We start from the raw sequence: 17,887 nt of genomic DNA on the forward strand, positions 1-17,887 counted from the left end.
CTTCAAATTTCACGGTAGATGATGCTCTATATCTATCAGTTGATGAACTGCGCTTAAACTATGCAGATGTTCGCTTTTCAATTGTCAGTGTAGGTTTGCAGTATTCAATAAAATAGAGTTGAATACTGGAAAATAACAGAGAAAAGTGAAGAAAATGTTGAAAACAAAAAAGAATAAAGAAGCAAAAATACTGGGAAAGCTGGGAAAAGTGTGGAGATATTTTAATAAACACTAGAGAGAAAACGTGGAAGGCAACCGAATATGCTAGATAAGAGGAAAAGCTAATACGTGGAAGGCAACTGAATGTGTGCCCCTCATTTATTCAATTGAAAGGAATTCAGCTATATAAAGCTGTTTTACAACCACCAAAAAACTGAATGAATCTGAATAAATCCTATTTTATTGGACCTACCCTATAAAATAGGAGCCCACGATCTCCACTAACTTAAAATATCAGAAACAGAATAATAAAACCTTACATTCCCTCCCTTAAACTAATGCATCTATACTACTTATTCCAAGCATACAGCGAAGCTTATCAAACTGTTCCAGTTTTAATGGCTTTGTCATAATATCTGCTAACTGATCCTGGGAATTGCAAAAGCTAAGCTTGATCACCCCATCATTCACCAAATCACGAAGGAAATGAAACCTTACATCAATGTGTTTGCTTTTTCCATGAAAAACTGGGTGTTTGGACAATTTGATTGTGGAGTTGTTATCACACATAACTTCAACTTCAGTTTTCTCCATAATTCCAATTTGTTCCAATAATCTACTAAGCCAAATACATTGACAAGCACATAGAGCTGCTGCCATATATTCTGCTTCTGTTGTGGACAATGCTACCACATTTTGTTTTTTGGAGGCCCAAGAAACTGCCCCTGTTCCTAGCATAAACACATATCCGGATGTGCTTTTCCTATCATCCAGGTCACCGGCATAGTCACTATCTGTAAAAGCTAGGAGTTGTAAGTTGTTGGCTCCCCTTTTATACAAGATTCCAAGATTGGTTGTGCCTTTTATATACCGCAAAACCCTTTTTGCTGCCAACCAATGTGTTGTAGTAGGATTGGTCATGAATCTACTAAGTAAGCTCACCGTGTACATCAAATCAGGCCTGGTAGCAGTTAAATACATCAGACTTCCAACTAGTTGCTTAAATAATGTTTCTTCAACACCTTTCTCTCCTGTATCCTTTGACAGTCGTGTTCCTGGCACCATTGGATTCTTCACAGCATTGCTGTCTTGCATTCCAAATCGTGATAACACCTCCTCCTTGTGACCGGGTGAACAATGTGTGTTCACTAGGACATTTTTCAAACTTTTCTTGTGCAAAGTAAGCCTCAATTTTGTGGTACCAGGCCCGAGGGGCCTGTTTAAGGCCATACAATGCTTTCTTCAAGTGGTATACTTTCTCTTCTTCTCCTTTCTTAACAAAACCTTCAGGTTGAAGGACAAAGACATCTTCTTTGAGTTCCCCATGAAGAAATGCACTCTTCACATCAAGTTGAAATACCTCCCAACTGAATTGAGCAGCAGTAGCCAAAATCAACCGTATGGTATCTAGTCTGGCCACTGGAGCAAAAACTTCAGTGTAGTCGATTCCATGCCTTTGTGCATATCCTTTTGCTACGAGCCTTGCCTTGTGTTTTTCCACTTTTCCATCTGCATTGAGTTTGGTTTTAAACACCCATTTGACTCCAATCGGTGTGACTCCATCTGGTAGCACAGTAAGTTCCCATGTGTGATTCCTTTCTATAGCTTCCATTTCTTTAGCCATGGCTTCCCTCCAATGGTTGCTCACTACAGCTTCTTCAAATGATACTGGATCATTCTCAGGTATTAGCATTACCTGCATTACCTGCAAATTTTCTTCTTCTGATAACCCTGCTCTTGTGTCATAATCTGTTAGCCATCTTGGTGCTCTCCTTGCTCGTGCACCCCTCCCTTGAGCTGAATCAAGTGAGGTGTTGTCCAGATGTGCACCCCTACCTTCTTTATTTGCATCAACTTCTTCAACTTCTTCTGTTGTGTGATGATTTTCTCCAGGAGTATCACCTTCATCTTCACAATCTAATTCTTCTTGCTGAGTTTTCAACTCTAATATGCTCCAATCCCACCTTTCTTCTTCTTCAAAGACTACATCTCTGCTAATGATCACAGTTTTTGTAACTGGATCATATAGTCTCCATGCCTTAGATTCATCACTAACACCCAGAAAAACACATTTTCTACTCTTGTCATCCAGTTTTGTTCTCCTCTGGTCTGGAATATGTGCATGGGCTACACATCCAAAGACCTTAAAATAATCCACCACGGGCTTCTGACCACTCCATGCTTCTTCTGGAGTTACATTGTCCACTGCTACTGTTGGACACCTATTCTGAACATGCACACACCATCTCACCGCTTCTGGCCAAAAAACCTTAGGAACCTGCTTTTCACTCAACATAGAACGAACTGCATTCATAATCGTCCTATTCTTCCTTTCGACCACACCATTTTGTTGAGGAGTATAGGAGGTGGTTAATTGTCTTCTTATCCCTTGTGTGCGACAAAATTCTTCAAATTCATTTGAGAGAAACTCTCCACCTCGGTCTGTCCTTAAGCACATTATGTAGGCTTCTGCCTCCTTCTCCACACGAGCTTTGAAATTCTTGAACACCGCTAGCGCCTCTGATTTCTCATGCAAAAAATACACCCAAGTTTTACGAGTGAAATCATCAATGAAACTCAAAAAATACCTTTTATCACTGTGTGAAGCTGGCTGGATAGGGCCACATATATCTGAATGCACCAATTGCAATCGCTTGGATGCTCTCCATGAGCTTTGGCTTGGAAATGAACACCTGGATTGTTTTCCAGTTAAACATGTGTGACATGTGTTTTGCGGCTGTGTCAAAGTTGGTAAACCCACCACCATTTCGCTGTTAGCTAGTGTTCTTAGGGCCTTGTAGTTTAAATGTCCAAACCGACAGTGCCATAGATAAGCTTCTTTGGCTGAAACTGTTTCTGTTTGTAAACAGAGAGACTTCGTTGGAGTCAAAGATGCAGTCACATAGAACATTCTATTCCCACTCATCTCAGTTTTCATAATCAACCCCCTCGTAGGATGAAACACTTTACAAGAGCCATTTGAAATCAGAATGGATAAGCCTTTCTCTTGTAGTTGTCCTATACTCAGTAGATTATTTTTAAGCTCAGGAATGTAATATACCTCTGTCAAGACCTGAGTTATACCATTCAAATGCATCCTGATACTGCCCTTCGCTGCTACTGTCATATGAGTGTCATTTCCAAGCTTCACTGTTTTACAATGTTCGTTCTCCAAATTCAGGAACCATGCTTTGTTTCCTGTCATATGATTGCTGCATCCAGAATCAAAATACCACCGTTCCTCTTCTTGGGCATGTTGCTCCTCACGTGCCATTAGTAGAATCTCCTCTTCTTCATCAAACTCAACATAATTTGCTTGTTTTTCCCAGTCAGGGCATTCGTATTGAAAATGTCCGAGCTTGTGACATTTGAAACACTCAATGGTGGCCTTATTGAATGATTGTCTTCCTCTCCCTCTTCCACGACCTCCTCGGAACGAACCACGTCCTCGGCCTCTGCTAGACCGCACGTCTTGAGTGATTCTGTTGGTGTCATCATGTGTTGCCTTCAGCGCATGTTCTTCTTCCTCTCGTGTCCCCTGCATTCTTTGCTCATGTACGAGTAAACTCCCATGCAACTCATCAATAGTCAACACATTCATATCATTAGATTCTTCTATAGCACACACCACATAGTTGAATTTGGGTGTAAGTGAGCGCAAAATTTTGCCCACAACTGTACTCTGTTCCATTATTTCTCCATTGGATTTCATTTTATTGACCACAGTCAATGTTCGCCCCAGAAAACTATCAATCTTTTCACCTTCCTTCATAGAGAGCAATTCAAACTCCCTTCGTAAGGCTTGAAGTTGCGCTCTTTTGACTCTTGTGGAACCTTGATATTTTTGTTTCATGGAGTTCCAAATAGCTTGTGATGTCCCTTTGTCAATAATTGTTTCCAGGATCTCCCTATCAATCGCCTGGAATAAAAAATTCTTCACTTTCAAATCCTTGAGTTTGGCCTCATCCATCGCCTTCTTCTGCGCCTCGCTTACTGGTCCAGACATGGTTGCTGGAATACCATTTTCCACCAAACTCCATAGCTCCTTACTCCGAAGAAAATTCTCCATTGTCATAGACCAAAAGTCATAGTGGCCATCAAATTTGGGAATAGCAGGTTGCACAAATTTGTCAGAAGCTGACATCTCGGATAAAGGATAAAGAGATCACAAGGATGAGTTTGTTTTTTTTCTGAATGTACAGTAGGATACGTTGCTACCTATATATATGAATCACTCGGTCACTCTTCACGCTAGGTTATCAGGCCCCTTTACGGGGCTCTGATACCAATTGTGGAGATATTTTAATAAACACTAGAGAGAAAACGTGGAAGGCAACCGAATATGCTAGAAAAGAGGAAAAGCTAATACGTGGAAGGCAACTGAATGTGTGCCCCTCATTTATTCAATTGAAAGGAATTCAGCTATATAAAGCTGTTTTACAACCACCAAAAAACTGAATGAATCTGAATAAATCCTATTTTATTGGACCTACCCTATAAAATAGGAGCCCACGATCTCCACTAACTTAAAATATCAGAAACAGAATAATAAAACCTTACAAAAAGCAGGAGAAGCAAATTCTGATTAAAAGGCTGCAACTATCTATAATTAATTTTTCCAATTACATGTGTTTGGTAAATGATTACTTATTTATTTATTGTATATAAGATGATGTATTGACACAATAAGCATGTTAATGCAGAAGTAGATCTTGTTGAGATTTAGTAAACACTTTTATTTGTAAATATTGAATATTCTTAGAGAACGTAAAAGACTATGGCTACTCAAAGCATTAAATTATTTACACCTATTACGAGGAGCTAAGCTTCTCTTGTGTGAGGTTAAGATGCATTGTTTGAAACTCTATTGTACACGAGTATCGTTTTATTTATTGAAATACATTTTTCTTTACATATTTGTGAATTAGTTTATGCTTGTTAATTTTTAATTGATTATTTCATTGACTTGGGATTGAGTTAGAATTTGTTCCTGGTTATAGTCCAATGATTCTCCTCCTGCTTTTAGATGTTAGAAATATATTTAAGGTTTTAGCTGGTTTATATAGTCCTGATCTCGATACAAGTTATTCATTTAAGTAGTTATTGAAGAATTATACTAGGCTCTAGGTATCTGAAATGGACATAAAGTTATATTTAAAGAGAACTCTCAATACATAATCACTTGCATCTTTGCATCTTTATAAATAACAATTGAATTGGTACAAAAGAAAAACAAAATGGTGAAATTTAATCTCAACGTATTTTTATCATATTAAATAAAACTTTGTTCATCAAATATGTCTTTCAACACGTCTTTATTCAACATTTTATTATAACAAAACTATTTAAAATACTTATCGCACAATCCAAATACTATTTTATTCAAATCAAATTAGTTTAAATATTGTGTATTATACCAAATTTTTATGATAAGACACATGTTGTACTACAATATACAATATACAATATACAATGCTGCAAAAAATTGATTATATTGAAATATCAGTATATGTTAAAATAAATATATATGGCATTTAAAATTATTATAGCCACCGTTAGTACGGTCTGCTTAATGTTCGTTAGTAGAGTCTGCTTAATGTTAGACGCCAATAAAATTGGTTTAGTCTATTATAACAAGACACCAAAAGATTCATATTTCTAAAAAAAATTAAAAAAACGTAAAATTAATTTATACTTTTTTATATAATAAATAAATATTTACCTTAGTGTCATACTAACGTCAAATTAGCCTATGTTAATAAGGTCTGCTTAATGTTGAATGCTAATAGAGTCTATTTAGCGAACTCTAACTCTAATTATATATATATATATATATATATATATATATATATATATATATATATATATATATATATATATATATTGTATTATATTATATTATATTATATTAATTTTATCATATAAAATTTACTCTTTTATTCTCTATATCATAAAAGGGGTAAATTTTGTCATATTGTTTTTGTAAATATAAAAGTGAGAACAACCCTATTATTTACAATAACTGAGACCTTCACCCTTATTTATACAAAGATCGCTAAAAGGTTTTCGGTGATTGCAGTTTCATTCGTCAAGAAAAGAAGACGTGTTTTATATGTATAAACGTTTGCTTTTTAATTAGAACTAATTGTTGAATTAATAATATACTGAATAGAGGAGAGTGAAAAATAAAGTTAGGAAATATAAAAAAGTAAGAGAATATAATATGAGGGTAATTATATTCAGTGTATATTTCTTGTTATCGGTTTTCAAAATGGACTAGGGATAGAGGGATACTTTTGGAGAGTTGGATTAGGAGACACATATACAGTCAAATTTCGTTACGGTTTTTTTTTTTTTTTTTTTTTTTTCTATAAATGTTAGTTATTAGTATTTCGTGTCAACAATAATAGAAGTTGAACTCACAAATGCTAATTATATCTCTTAAATGTCAAGAAAAGAAAACCCTAAACCTTAAATCCTAAATTTTTACTATTAAACTAATTTTATAGCTTTTTATATACAGAGGAAAAGAATATGCCTTGGAAATTGAACACAATAAATCTATTTACATAGCATCGATTTGGATTATTATAAGTTAGAAACAAAAAATCATATATTTTTCGAAAGTTGGGTTATAATGAGAGTGTGGTACATGTGTAATAAGTGGGTTGATGTTCTTATAGTGTTGCTACCTAAGTAACAATTCAAACAATTTGCATTTCTTTAATTGAACACCAAACAAACATGGTTATGTTGGTTTGCAATGTTATGGGATATTTGAAAGATAAGAAACAATATCATTTTTAAGAAGAAATCGTAGATATAGAAGAAATTTTTAATAAAACTCAAGTAAATGCATGACTTGAAAAGTAAATAGAAATCCTAAAGGTGATATTTTCATATTTAGATCGGTGTTTATGTCCTACACAATCCTTAAGTCTATGTAGTAAGTAAATTTTATGGAGGAAAAGGGAGCTAAGCATAGAGGTTAATGCATAGATAAGGGATAGGTGTCCAATTTAAGTTAATTTTGAGATGAATTTAAAATTTATCTAGCTCTGATCATGTTAAGTTTCTATTAAATTCACTTCAATATAGTTTATTTTGTAGTTTCCAGCACCAAAAGATTTATAATGGAAAAATAGTCGATGAATTTTAAGCAATTTTGGATAAACTATGACTGGTGCAGCAAAGCGAATAATTGAGAGTTTGAGTCATAAAGTTTGATGATTTTAAGGTTACAGGTATCAGGAATAGACCTAATTTTATATTTAAAAAGAACTCTCAACACATGAACACTGATCGTACTACACTCTATCATGCAAAAATTTGATTGCCTTATCAATTACGAGTATATGCTATAATATATATATATATATATATATATATATATATATATATATATATATATCATGATTCATTTCTAAAAAAAATAAAAAAATGTAAAACTAGTTTTAACTCTTTTTATATAATAAGTAAATATTTGTCTTATTGTCATACTAACGTTAAGTTAGACAATGCTAATAAAGTCTACTTAATGTTTGATGCTAATAGAGTCGATTTAGAGAACTCTATGGCAACGCTAAAAATTTATATATATATATATATATATATATATATATATATATATATATATATATATATATATATATATATATATATATGCGTGCGTATGTATGTTTGTTTGAGTTATTGTTTAACACTAACATATATGTTTCGATTCTGTGTGCCTTTCTTAAAGCTGTCAAAATGAGTTCAAACTCGCGAGCCAACTCGACTCACCACGAGTTCGGATCGGGTTGGGTTGAAATTTTTTTACAAATTTCACGGCTCATTTAGAACTCGGCTCATCCGGGTTGAACCCGTGGTGAGCCGGGTTGGCTCACCAACCCGCAAATAAAAGGGTTACACAAGTGTTTTTTATTAAGTTAGGCTTACATTTGGGTCATGTTAGGTTTTTTTTTAACCAACACATAAATAAATTGTATTTTTGTTATTTTGGTTTGTATTTGGATTGTATTAAAGTTTATTTAGATTTAAATTAGAATTATAATTTAGTTTTGACTTAAAATAAAATAAAATAAATGTACTTTTTTTAATTAAGTGAACCCGTGAGCCAACCCGTTTAATCCGCTAACCCGTGGTGGGTCGGGTCGAGTTCGAATTTTTTTTGACTAGCTAAAAAGTGAGTCAGGTTGGGTTGGCTCACTAAATCATCAACTCGTGATGGGTCGAGCCGGGTTGGGTCGGGTTACCCGTTTTGACAGCTCTAACCTTTCTGACAAGTGGCGGATCTTGATCAAAATTTATGGGGGAGCCAAAATAATATACTTAAAATTTATATATTTAACATTATTATCACTCATTCAATAAAAATGAATAATACTTTAGTATAATTATAACTATAAAACAAACTGTACTATTTAATGGATTGTCCATCGTATGTATGCGATGAGTAACCATATTGTCATGTTTTAATCTTCACTCATTTTTTATCAATTTTAAAAAATGAATTTATTTTTTTGTTTTTCATTAATATACTTATTTAAAAAACAAGTTTAAGACTAAAAATAATTTATCATAATATAACCAATAATTGATAGACATAATTACTAAAAAATTATGATAAACAAGTCACAATTAAAAATTGTCTATAAAAAATATATATATATATATATATATATATATATATATATATATATATATATATATATATATATATATATATACACACAAAAGGATCATGAGATAAAAAGATAGTGGTAAATATTAAACGTATTTCAGTACCAAGTGAGACAAGAGAAAATTACTATTTTTCTTTTTTAAGAATGGAAAGAGAAGATACAAAAAATGAGGACATAGATAATAAATTTTTTCTTAACTTTTTTTTGTTTCTTCACAACTTAACAAAATGAAATTAGGTAAAAATGAGAGATAAATACAACATATGAAAAACTAAAAAGACAATTAAAATAAAAAATAAAAATTATCTTAATAATTTATTTTCTTTATTATATTTGATTTTATATTTTATAATTTATTAACATTAAATATTATACTCTATAATAGAAATAAAAAATACCTAATTTTATTTTTATTAACTTTTCAATATACTATTATCTAATTTAAAAAGATATGCATTTAAAAAAATTTAAAAATAAATAATTAACAAATTTTAAGCATATATAATTTAAAAAAAAATTAAAAAATTGAAAGAAAGAAAAAGTTTGGAGGGGCCGTGGCCCCTCCCTGCTTCAACTATGCTCCGCCCTGCTGACAATGAATAAGAATCATAAATTATTTTTATTATAAAGGCCTAGATTTAAAAATGACAAATTTTTTCTCTGACATTTTTTTTCTACCATGTTATATAATCTCCTCACACTTCTTTCTTTCGGCCATACTCATCTTCTTTTTTTACATTTTTCTCCTCGTCTTCCTTCACACTAATCTTCTTCGTCCACTAGATTGTTTTTCTATTCTTTTATTTTTCTATTTTATTTTATTAAAGATTTAGGCATTGTAGGATAAACCTTTTTTTTTAAATTACTACCATCAATATCGACAAGATCGACATTAAATTAAATAAATTTTGAGATAAAAAATTTTAGTGTTATTAACTGGCACAAAATTATTTTAATTAAAAAACTAATTTCAAAATTAGTAATAAATTAGCGTCAACTTAGTTGACACTATTTATAGTTTACAATGAAAAGTTAACATTAACGAATTAACGTCTATGATTTTAAAGTAGTATTGATGCACTACTGAAATCTAACACTATTGGTTATTGGTGTTGACTTTTACTTGTTGACTGGTTTTAAAAAGTTTTAATTAAAAAAGATAATGTAAAAATTAGTGATGAACTAACATTGATTAAGTCGACGATACTTAGAGTTGAGTTTCAAAAAGTGTTATGATATTGACAAATGTAAATCATATAAGTAACGAGCTGAAAAGTCTAAATATCGTTGTTCTCAGAGACTCAATTTGTTCATAAAAACTATGATTATTTACTGATTAAGGCTAAGAACTTTGAAATAATGAAAAATATTGATTTTTAATAAGAAAATTCTAAATTCTAGTAAACAATTAAATTGATGAAATTAGCTATGAGGTAGAGATTTCATCGGGGTTGGATTGCATTTTCCAAATCAATGTAAAAACATTAAAAAATATACTTCCAAATTTTTAACTCTAACAATTACACCACAAGCTACCAAGCCCTAATTTATTAGAAGTAAGTCTAAATCTTACTCATAAAAATTCTAATCCCTTGGATATATTTACCAAACGTTTGCATTAAGTTCAAATGTTTAAAGTGACTAATTGATAAAACCCTATCTAAATAAAGTTTGCATTAAGTTCATATGTTTAAATTTTTACATAGTGTATTAGTTGTTCTGTCCTAATCAAGATTCTAAACTTTTTTCCAATAATTAGATACCATAAAATAAAAAAAATCAATAATCATGCAATTAAGAACAAGAACAAAACAAAAGATTAATGAAAAAGAAGTATAATGATACATTACTTCCAACCCCAATGATAAAGGAGTTAGTTACTCTTAGACATTCTAAGCAATAGAAAAGGGATAAATTATGAAAATAATGATGATGATGAGTGACTCCAGGCTCTAGAATGCGTCTTTGTCGTCTCTCTCTTTGATACCCCAAAATATTATTTTCTAATTCTATGACACATTCTATTTAGAGAGTTCCATAATGCACATGTCATTGAGCATGGAATTTGTACTTGAATGATAACATCCTTGACATACTATTCAATCTCATTAGATTTCCACTTATCAACATAATATTGCACAAATAAAATGCAAATATTTATCTTTTCTACAATTATCTAATAAAACCTTATTTATTTAAAAGCAACAATAAAAAAACCTATAAAAGATAAAAATAAACATAATATAAAACTTGATAATGTCAATTATCAAAATACTTCAAACTTAAAATTTTCCATGTCCTCATGAAATATAAAACTATCAATAAGAAAAACTCAGGTCAACCTGTAAGAATAACTTAAGAGTAAATGACTTCTCAATCCAAATTATGCACTAGAAGAAAATTTCACTTGACACTACAAAACTCAAGATAGAATGACATGATTCTTTATATCACTTCAATCCTCAAAATAGTATAAGAGATAATAACCATTATTACTTCATAATTAGAACATTATGAAATTACTTCATCAACTTTTGCCCATATAATTTGCACAATTTGCACATTTGGTTAGATCAAAAGGTGTTTCATAGGTTGTAGTGAGGCTTGACTAGAAAAAATATTATTTTTTAGAAATTCAGAAACACCACTAAGCCGAAGAGAACAACTAAGTGTAAATAACTCAATTGGTAGCATGAAATGCGCTTAACAAATTAAAAAATGTAACATAGAACTATATTTATTTGTTTTTAATGTTTGAGAATCAAAATGTATCAAAATTTCAGACTTGGACGAATTCCAATTTCGGGTCATTGTTCACACTATAAGAAAATGTATCATTAGCAACCAATTTTAGTGACAAAAAGTTGTTAATGACTATAATGACCAATTTAGATACCAATTTACAAAATAAAAAATTATTTCTTACTAAAATAGTCATTATGATGAATAAAAAATTATAATAGGTCGCTAAATTAATCAATAATTAATTAGAGACTAATTTAAAAATTAATTCTTTTGATAGCAAAAATCAAGGTATAGCTAAAGTTTAGTGACAATCTCCTTTGATAGTTAAAATCTTGGTAGCTAAATTTTAGAAACTAATTTAGAGACCAATTATAATTTTTCATTCATATTAGTGACTATTTTTGTAACCAATAAATTTTTATTTTGCTAATTGGTAACTAAATTGGTCACTATAGTAACTAACAATTTTTTTTCACTAAATTTGTTACCAATGAGATATATTTTTTGTAATGTTAAAGATTAAAAATATATTTAACACTGCTAATTAATTAGCATCTATTTTTATTTGTTGGAGTCATTGTTAACATTAAATATCTATTTTCTTATTTACTTTTATATATATATATATATATATATATATATATATATATATATATATATATATATATATATTATACTTAATTAATCTAATCATTAATTATATTGCAATTGTGATGAATGCATCCATTAAATAAATAAATAAATGGGTGTATGGTAAACTGTAGAACATTAATTGCTACAAGTTATAGTTCTTAAATATTATTTAATGTTTTTATTAATTTATACTAATAAAGTGTGTATAATATTAACTGCACGGATTAAATACATTATCTCGTATATAATTAATATATTTAATTATATATTACATTTAATTAATATAATAATTAATATTATTGAAATTTTGATGAATGCACCCATTAGATAAATAAATGTATGTATAGTAAACGGTAGAATATTAATTGTTAATTGCTATATACATTTAATAAATCATAAATAATAATTTAATGAAAATAATAATTCATTTTAAAAGAAAATACTAAAATATTTAATTTTTTTGACCTACTTATTTCATCTATATATATGTGTGACATTCAAAGAGTTCTCAACCAAGTTATGAAATGGGCAGCAACAACCCTAGCAAAGATGAAGAGGACAAAGATAACAATGTATACTTTTTAAAGAATGATGATCGTAATCTCAAAATCAGATCAAGGAAATACCAAAGGTATTTGATTTCTAGTTAATCACACTCAACACACCTATGTTATAGTTTTTACACATATTGTTTTTTATTCTTCTCTATAAGAATTTCAGCACTTATGTAAGTAGAGGACGCCATTAAAATTGAACTTTCAAGCAAAGCTACATCTTATGATTACTTTTGATTAACGAACTCTATAACCACACTACTGATTTGTCTATATCTTTTTTTTAACCTTTATGATCGCAGGCGTAACCTTCGGATTAGAAATTGAGGGTTGTTCCCTAATAAATGGTTAGTTCCTACTTCACTTCATAGTTAGGTTTTTTGCTTCTCTTCTTTTATATTACATCACAAACAAATAGTTTATATTAACCATCAACTTTGATTGCAGTTGCTCACAATTTCACATCTGCAATTTTATAAATATATTTGTTGTCCCTTGGTGAAAAGAAAAAAGGTAAGACTATTGTTGATTACTTAGTTAAAGTTCTAGATTTATCAATTCATAATATAAACCTTTTTCTTAATGTTTCTCATAACAGGTATCAGTGAGGTGCAATTAATTATGAAGACTTTGATGAATAATTCTCCGGTTGAACCTCACCATTACAAGGTAAATGAAGTAATGTATGATCTGATTTGATGGAATGTTATAATTGCTTATTCACCCACTAGATTCAATTTTTATAGCTACCTATTTTTTCATGTTATTTAATAGTATTTGTTGTTGATACTACTTTCTCTAATTGTATGAACCGCCTATTTAGTTGAAATATATTATTTATTTTGCATTTTGACACTAGTTTCTTGCTTTAAACCTTTGGTTGGTACAACTTTGAAATCTTTTATATTTTACAATATTTATTTTATTTTAAAAAGGTATATGTAAATTATTATTATTAATAATATTATTCTCGTACAGTATCTCAACATGCTTCAATATGTTTGTAGGAAAGATGAAGAATCCAGATGAGCAATATTTTGAATGTACAGAGATAAATTGAGGCTCTGGAAAAGCTTAATTACGGATTAAGCAGTCCATGAATCCTGATAATTTCTCATTATTTGAAAAATGTGATGAGATCACTAGAAATGGGTTGTGCAATTCAAAAGATATGATTGGGTGAAAAGAAAGATGAGAGGAGATTCTAACTTTATAACATCGTTTGAGCTTTTTAATGTAATGTTTCTTTTTTTCGTAGTAATTATCATGTAACAAGAAAAAAGAATTCACAAATAAAATGTAATTTCTTTTTTCAGTGCCAAAGGGTTGTAATTCGTTATAATACTTGTAATTCGATATTATTGGTGGATATTTTGTATAAAATCATTTCTAAAATTCTATCCAATTGATTGAAGGTAGATAGTGTTTTAGTATCATGAGTTCAACAAGTGTAGAAATGAAGAAGTTAAAGCAGGTAAAAAGGGTATTAATTTCAACAGGTTGCAATTTAAAAATCATACACTTTCTTTTTGGTGTCTTTGGATGTTTTCAGATTGCTTCTGTTCTTTCTTTTTGGTGTCTGTAAGAGTGTCCAAGTTGTCTAACACCCAATTCTGAATAATTTAAAAATATTAAAAAATATATAAATTTTTTAAAAACTAGAAATCAATGTTCCAGCAACTTTGATCCATAACTTTTTTTTTACTGTAAATGGAAATAATTCTTTTCATATTCATCCAAAAGAATCAAACATTTTACAAAATCAATTTTAAAAGTCATTTTCCAAAATCTATTTTCAAAATGATTTTCCAATTTTTTCTTCGTCTAGAACTATATAAATCCTAATTTTCTATTCTGAATAAAAATAGATGGGAACAAAGTCAATTCTTGTTAGAAAAAAAAATTAAAAACAGTTTTGTTTATTACGCATAGTCTTTTCTTATTCTTTTCCGGAAAAATTAAATATTTAAAAGAATTATATCCATTTTACATATTTAATTAAATGTATTGTTTTCACACACTACATTTAATTTTTATCTTGTTTTCATAGTTTTTTTAGAATATATTATAATGACAACTCTAAACCTCTAAATTTAAAATTGATATTTGTTCGATTCATGTCCTGTCGTAATTTAGGTTACCACTTTAATCAAGTAGTTAATGTTCATCATGATATCCATTTATGATATTGATATTGCATACCCATAAGACGTGATATTACATATAAATTGGTGTTTAATATGATTTTGAATTAAATTTCAACCATGGAAAACAATATTATTAAAATTTTGTAAATTGGCTTCTCTAGTTAATGTACACATTTATGTAAGCGGTTAAGATTTAAAACTACTTAAACATTTCCATACACTTATTTCTATTCATAGCTTCTTTGGTAAGGAATTATACCTAATCATAGCTTAAAGAAACAACTTAAACTAACTCAATAACATGTTTTGCTTATATATAATCATTTTCTTACACCACAACATCATACAAAAAGAAACAAAATACTATAAAACCATTGTCTCTTTTTCTTCTATCCGTCTTATCTTGATTTTGCTTAAGAGGAAGTATTCTTTGTTATGGCCTTTGTTAAACCTCAATACTTGTTTTTGGCTCTTTTGATTTTCTTTTGTCTTTCAAAACTTAGTTTTGCAAAGCAATCGAGGATAAATGGTTTGAAAATGAATGTTATTGATCGATGTTGGAGAAAAAATCCTGAGTGGAGAAGACACCAATGTCAACTAGCCACGTGTTCTGTGGGTTATGCTGGCAAGATGATAAACAACATTGGTAATGACCTCATTTATTATAAAGTTACTGACTCTAGTGATGATCCAATAAATCCCAAGCCCAACACGTTGAGGTATGGAACTTCTATTATTCAAGGTAAAGTGTGGATCACATTCCAAAAGGACATGCAAATTACTCTAGAGAAACCCCTTCTCATTAGTAGTTTCACCACCATCGATGGTCGAGGTGTTAACGTCCACATCGCTAATAATGCATGCTTAATGATCTTTAAGGTAATTAATACTTGCTAGTATTTAAGCTTGTGAGGATAATAAACATTAAGAAAATTATTTTCATGATTTACCAATACATATGCAACTTTGCTTATTTGATTACAGGCCACCAACATAATTATCCATGGCATTCGAGTTCACCATTGCCAACCTCAAGCCCCTGGGATTGTGATGGGGCCTGAAGGAAAGGTGATTCCTTTAGGTCATGTAGACGGAGATGCAATAAGACTGGTTACTGCTTCAAAAATTTGGATTGACCATAATACACTTTCTGATTGTCAAGATGGTTTGCTTGATGTAACACGAGGTTCTACTGATGTGACTATCTCCAATAATTGGTTCAAAAACCAAGATAAGGTTATGCTTCTTGGACATGATGATGGATATGTGAGAGACAAGAATATGAAGGTTACAGTGGTGTACAATCATTTTGGACCTAATTGCAATCAACGTATGCCAAGGTAAATAAGTATTGTTATACTAAGTAGTTAAAAAGACAAAAAGTAATAAGCAATTCTATTAGCTCTTATTAACAAACAATTAGTCTTCCAGAATTCGTCATGGATATGCACACGTAGCCAACAATTTTTATCAAGGATGGCTTCAATATGCCATTGGTGGAAGCATGGAACCAAGTCTTAAAAGTGAAGCTAACCTCTTTGTTGCACCAATGATAGGAAATAAGGAGGTAATCAATTTTAAAAAAAATTCTTGAAGTATTTGATATCCAACTAATTACCAATCACTTAAGTGGATATAATATATAGATTTTATTATTTCTAATTATTTATTATGTGTAGGTGACATGGAGAAAGAGTAGTGATAAAAGTGGAGGTACATGGAACTTTCATTCGATAAGGGATATTTTTGAGAATGGAGCTTCCTTCAATATAACAAAAGAAGGAGATGTGAAAAAACCGAATTATACTAAAGAACAAACTTTTAAAGTTTTTGATGCCAAATTCGTGAGATTGTTGACACGTTCATCTGGTGTGTTACAATACAAATAAAATTCTGTATACCGATTAACAAAAATATAAGAGGTTGTCTTTTGAATATTTTGCATTCTTATCATTTAGACTATGCAAGTGAGGAGATTTTAATTTTTCTCCAATTGTATTAAAATTGAATTGTGCTTTTAATTAAAATTCTAAACCTTGTAAATTTACTATATAAGTATTATTAATATATTGGACTATATGATAAAAATCTTGAAAGATGCTTTATTCTCAAATTTTTATCGAAGTTGTTTAGGGATTTATAATAAGTAGTTTTTTCCTTATATTTTAGAGATAGACAATACTATTGCAATTTGTAATATGTAAGACTACATTTACGTCTTAAAGTTTTATTTTGATAAAAGTCATAGTTAAATATTAATTTCACATAAATAAATTAAGGGTATTTGCGGGCTAGGTTGGATAAAATTTGAGCAAATCCATTGCACAACTCATTAGAAAAAGTTAAATATGATTTTAGTATCTAAACTTTGACGTGAAATTGAAACTCGTCTCTATTCAAAATTTTGATACATTTTGGTCTTCAAATTTAAATATAGATAAATATAATTCATTTAACTCAATTATGTTAAATTTTTTTGACGTTTCAAATACTTTTATGTCATCAATTGAGTTGTTCATACTCTTATGTTCCATTTCAAGTTCAGTTGTGAAACCTGTTTGACAAAGAAAAATTAACATGATTGAGTTAAAATGATTAAATTTATTCACTTTTAAAGTTTAGAGACCAAAATATACTAAAATTTCATAAAAAAACGAATTCTAATTGCGCTTCAAAATTAATCTAAAAATAAGCTGACTTGATTATTAGTTGTTTCTCATTTAAAGTTTACAATTTTGGTAAAAAAAAAAAAATTGTATGATAATAAAACCTAAGTCATCTAAGTTGGCCCACATGCTAGCTCTTCCATAAAACTTTCTGAACTATTTTGAATTGTGGGACTTTTTCTTTTTTGAATGTGCTTTTACTTTCTTTTTACCTTAACCCACGTAGACCAAAGCAAAGTCCAGGTCTAGGAATCACAAAAGAAAAACAGTCCCCAGGAATCATAGAAGAAAAGCCCGTC

The 17,887-nt window shown here is 30.0% G+C and overlaps 1 protein-coding gene, 1 long non-coding RNA gene and 1 pseudogene across 2 annotated transcripts; 2 read left to right on the forward strand and 1 right to left on the reverse strand.

The window, feature by feature from the left end:
• Positions 1–489: 489 nt before the first annotated feature.
• Positions 490–1,140, reverse strand: LOC146887218 (secreted RxLR effector protein 161 pseudogene; annotated as a pseudogene).
• Positions 1,141–12,966: 11,826 nt separating this feature from the next.
• On the forward strand, positions 12,967–14,133 carry LOC114180318 (uncharacterized). Its single transcript, XR_003603671.2, has 3 exons — positions 12,967–13,288; positions 13,374–13,444; positions 13,783–14,133. It is a non-coding gene; the product is annotated as an uncharacterized LOC114180318 (long non-coding RNA).
• A 1,251-nt stretch (positions 14,134–15,384) lies between these two features.
• On the forward strand, positions 15,385–16,811 carry LOC114180317 (putative pectate lyase 8). Its single transcript, XM_028066612.2, has 4 exons — positions 15,385–15,801; positions 15,907–16,262; positions 16,354–16,489; positions 16,602–16,811. The coding sequence occupies exons 1-4, from the start codon at positions 15,460–15,462 to the stop codon at positions 16,809–16,811; spliced, it is 1,044 nt and encodes a 347-aa protein (XP_027922413.2). The 5' UTR covers positions 15,385–15,459.
• Positions 16,812–17,887: the final 1,076 nt, after the last annotated feature.

Source organism: Vigna unguiculata, chromosome 4 (assembly GCF_037176805.1).
Source record: "Vigna unguiculata cultivar grain cowpea cultivar isolate G323 ecotype 2 chromosome 4, ASM3717680v1, whole genome shotgun sequence".
In the NCBI taxonomy this organism is placed as follows: domain Eukaryota; kingdom Viridiplantae; phylum Streptophyta; class Magnoliopsida; order Fabales; family Fabaceae; genus Vigna; species Vigna unguiculata.